This window comes from Microtus oregoni, unplaced genomic scaffold, assembly GCF_018167655.1.
Source record: "Microtus oregoni isolate MIOR12 unplaced genomic scaffold, Mior012 000056F_ref0000123, whole genome shotgun sequence".
Lineage (NCBI taxonomy): Eukaryota > Metazoa > Chordata > Mammalia > Rodentia > Cricetidae > Microtus > Microtus oregoni.
Genome location: NW_024543832.1, coordinates 1,186,261 through 1,188,076, shown reverse-complemented (window position 1 = coordinate 1,188,076; position 1,816 = coordinate 1,186,261). Strand labels below are relative to the sequence as shown.

Genomic DNA, 1,816 nt, shown 5'->3' with positions numbered 1-1,816 from the left:
CCATACAGATAAACATGTGAAATCACATGTATGAAATGTGTGTGAGCTGCTTCCTCACAAGTTATTTCCTGAGAAGTTACAAGAATGAGACAACTCCACAGACACCAAGCAAAAGAATTTTAAGTAGTTCCTTAAACATGATTTCTGATAACCAGTATAGCAATACCAATTAAATTCTCTACTAGAAGTTACAGAGATAAATAAATCCATTAAGAACCTGGTATTTCCTCTGCCTTCACAGAATGAATGTGTACCTCATTAATGCTTCCATGCTTTGCTTCTAAGGGGTGTACCAAATAACTCTTAATGTTTCCTGTTTCTCTGGAATTGGAAATCCAGACAGCATCAAGTCAATGTTACTGAGGTTCAATATTCAGTATCTCTAAGAGCACAAAGCAAATCTCAGTTTCCTGGAGGAGAAATTGGAAACATTGCCTGTGCTTCCTTTATTGTCTCTGGGACCTCCCCCAATGCAAAGCAATCCTCAAGCTCAGGATGAAATCCAAGGCCAAGCTGAGAGACTCTATCTCCTTCTGACTAGAGCCTCCAACACAGCATGGCAGTCCTGGTGCTGCTCCTCTTCCTGGTGACATTTCCAAGCTGTAAGTGCTTCAGGATTTCAGGAAAGGTATGCAGGTTTTTCATCTATGTGTTATTGACTGATGGTGATGTTGCTTGTCCCTAGGTGCCCTGTCCCAGATACAGCTGAAGGAGTCAGGACCTGGCTTAGTGCAACCATCACAGACCCTGTCTCTCACCTGCACTGTCTCTGGATTCTCATTAACCAGCTATCATATATACTGGGTCCGCCAACCTCCAGGAAAGAGTCTGGAGTGGATGGGAGCAATATGGAGTGGTGGAGGCACAGATTATAATTCAACTCTTCAGTCCCGAATCACCATCACCAGGGACATCTCCAAGAGCCAAGTTTTCTTAAAACTGAGCAGTCTGCAAACTGAGGACACAGCCATGTACTACTGTGCCAGATACACAGTGAGAGAACTCCAGTGTGAGCCTGCACAAAAACCTCCAAAGGGAGACACTGTAGCAGCGTAAATGAATGCAGACAGATTGTAAAAATATATATAGTTTTAATGTAGAAATAGACTTACAGAACCACCGTTCCCGCGGAGACCAGGAAAGCAGAAGAGACAGCTCGGAGCATGCTCGCCATATTTATAGGCAGACATTAGCCCGGGGCGAACACGCCCCCTAAGGGGTGGGACTTATCCCTACATCTCCCCTTTTTGTCTAAATAAGACAGAACTAAACCAAATACAACTACATACAATAACAACAAATAATAAATATAACAAACAATATTGAGAACAAAAGCTTTGCTAAACATTCTATCTCAAGGAGTCCAAATAATGTAAAGAGTAACTACAATTATATAATCTTCAACTCAGTCAAAGATCTGAGAAGAGAATAAACACTACTCAACAAACGAGATATATTCAAAATGTGCAACAATTGACAGAGACAACTGACTACCTGGGCAATCACCCAAAGTCTCGTTTGCAATGTTGAGTCAACCAATTTTGGCTAAGGCCTAACATAACTGACATACCATTATTAAAGGCAAGGAACTTTTCAAAACTATCTTACCCTGTCTTGGCAGGATATGACAGTCTTGTTTTATCCATTGATGCAGGCTCTGTATCTGTGTCAGTGGTTGAGGTATGGGCATTTCTTTGCCCAAAGGCCAGTTCTGCCAAATAGAAAGGCTCCAGGTGGAGTGTCTTTGGTGCTTAACATTCTCTCGGGAATAGAGCGGTGTTGCCAGGAGCAATTGTGTCTCACTATCACGAAACTC

The 1,816-nt window shown here is 42.2% G+C and overlaps 1 gene segment (V, D, J or C); it reads left to right on the top strand.

Annotated features, from left to right (window-relative positions):
• The first annotated feature begins 556 nt into the window (after window positions 1–556).
• Window positions 557–1,056, top strand: LOC121438477. The segment is given in 2 exon segments: window positions 557–602; window positions 686–1,056. Coding segments are annotated over 2 exon segments (417 nt in total).
• The last annotated feature ends 760 nt before the right edge of the window (window positions 1,057–1,816 follow it).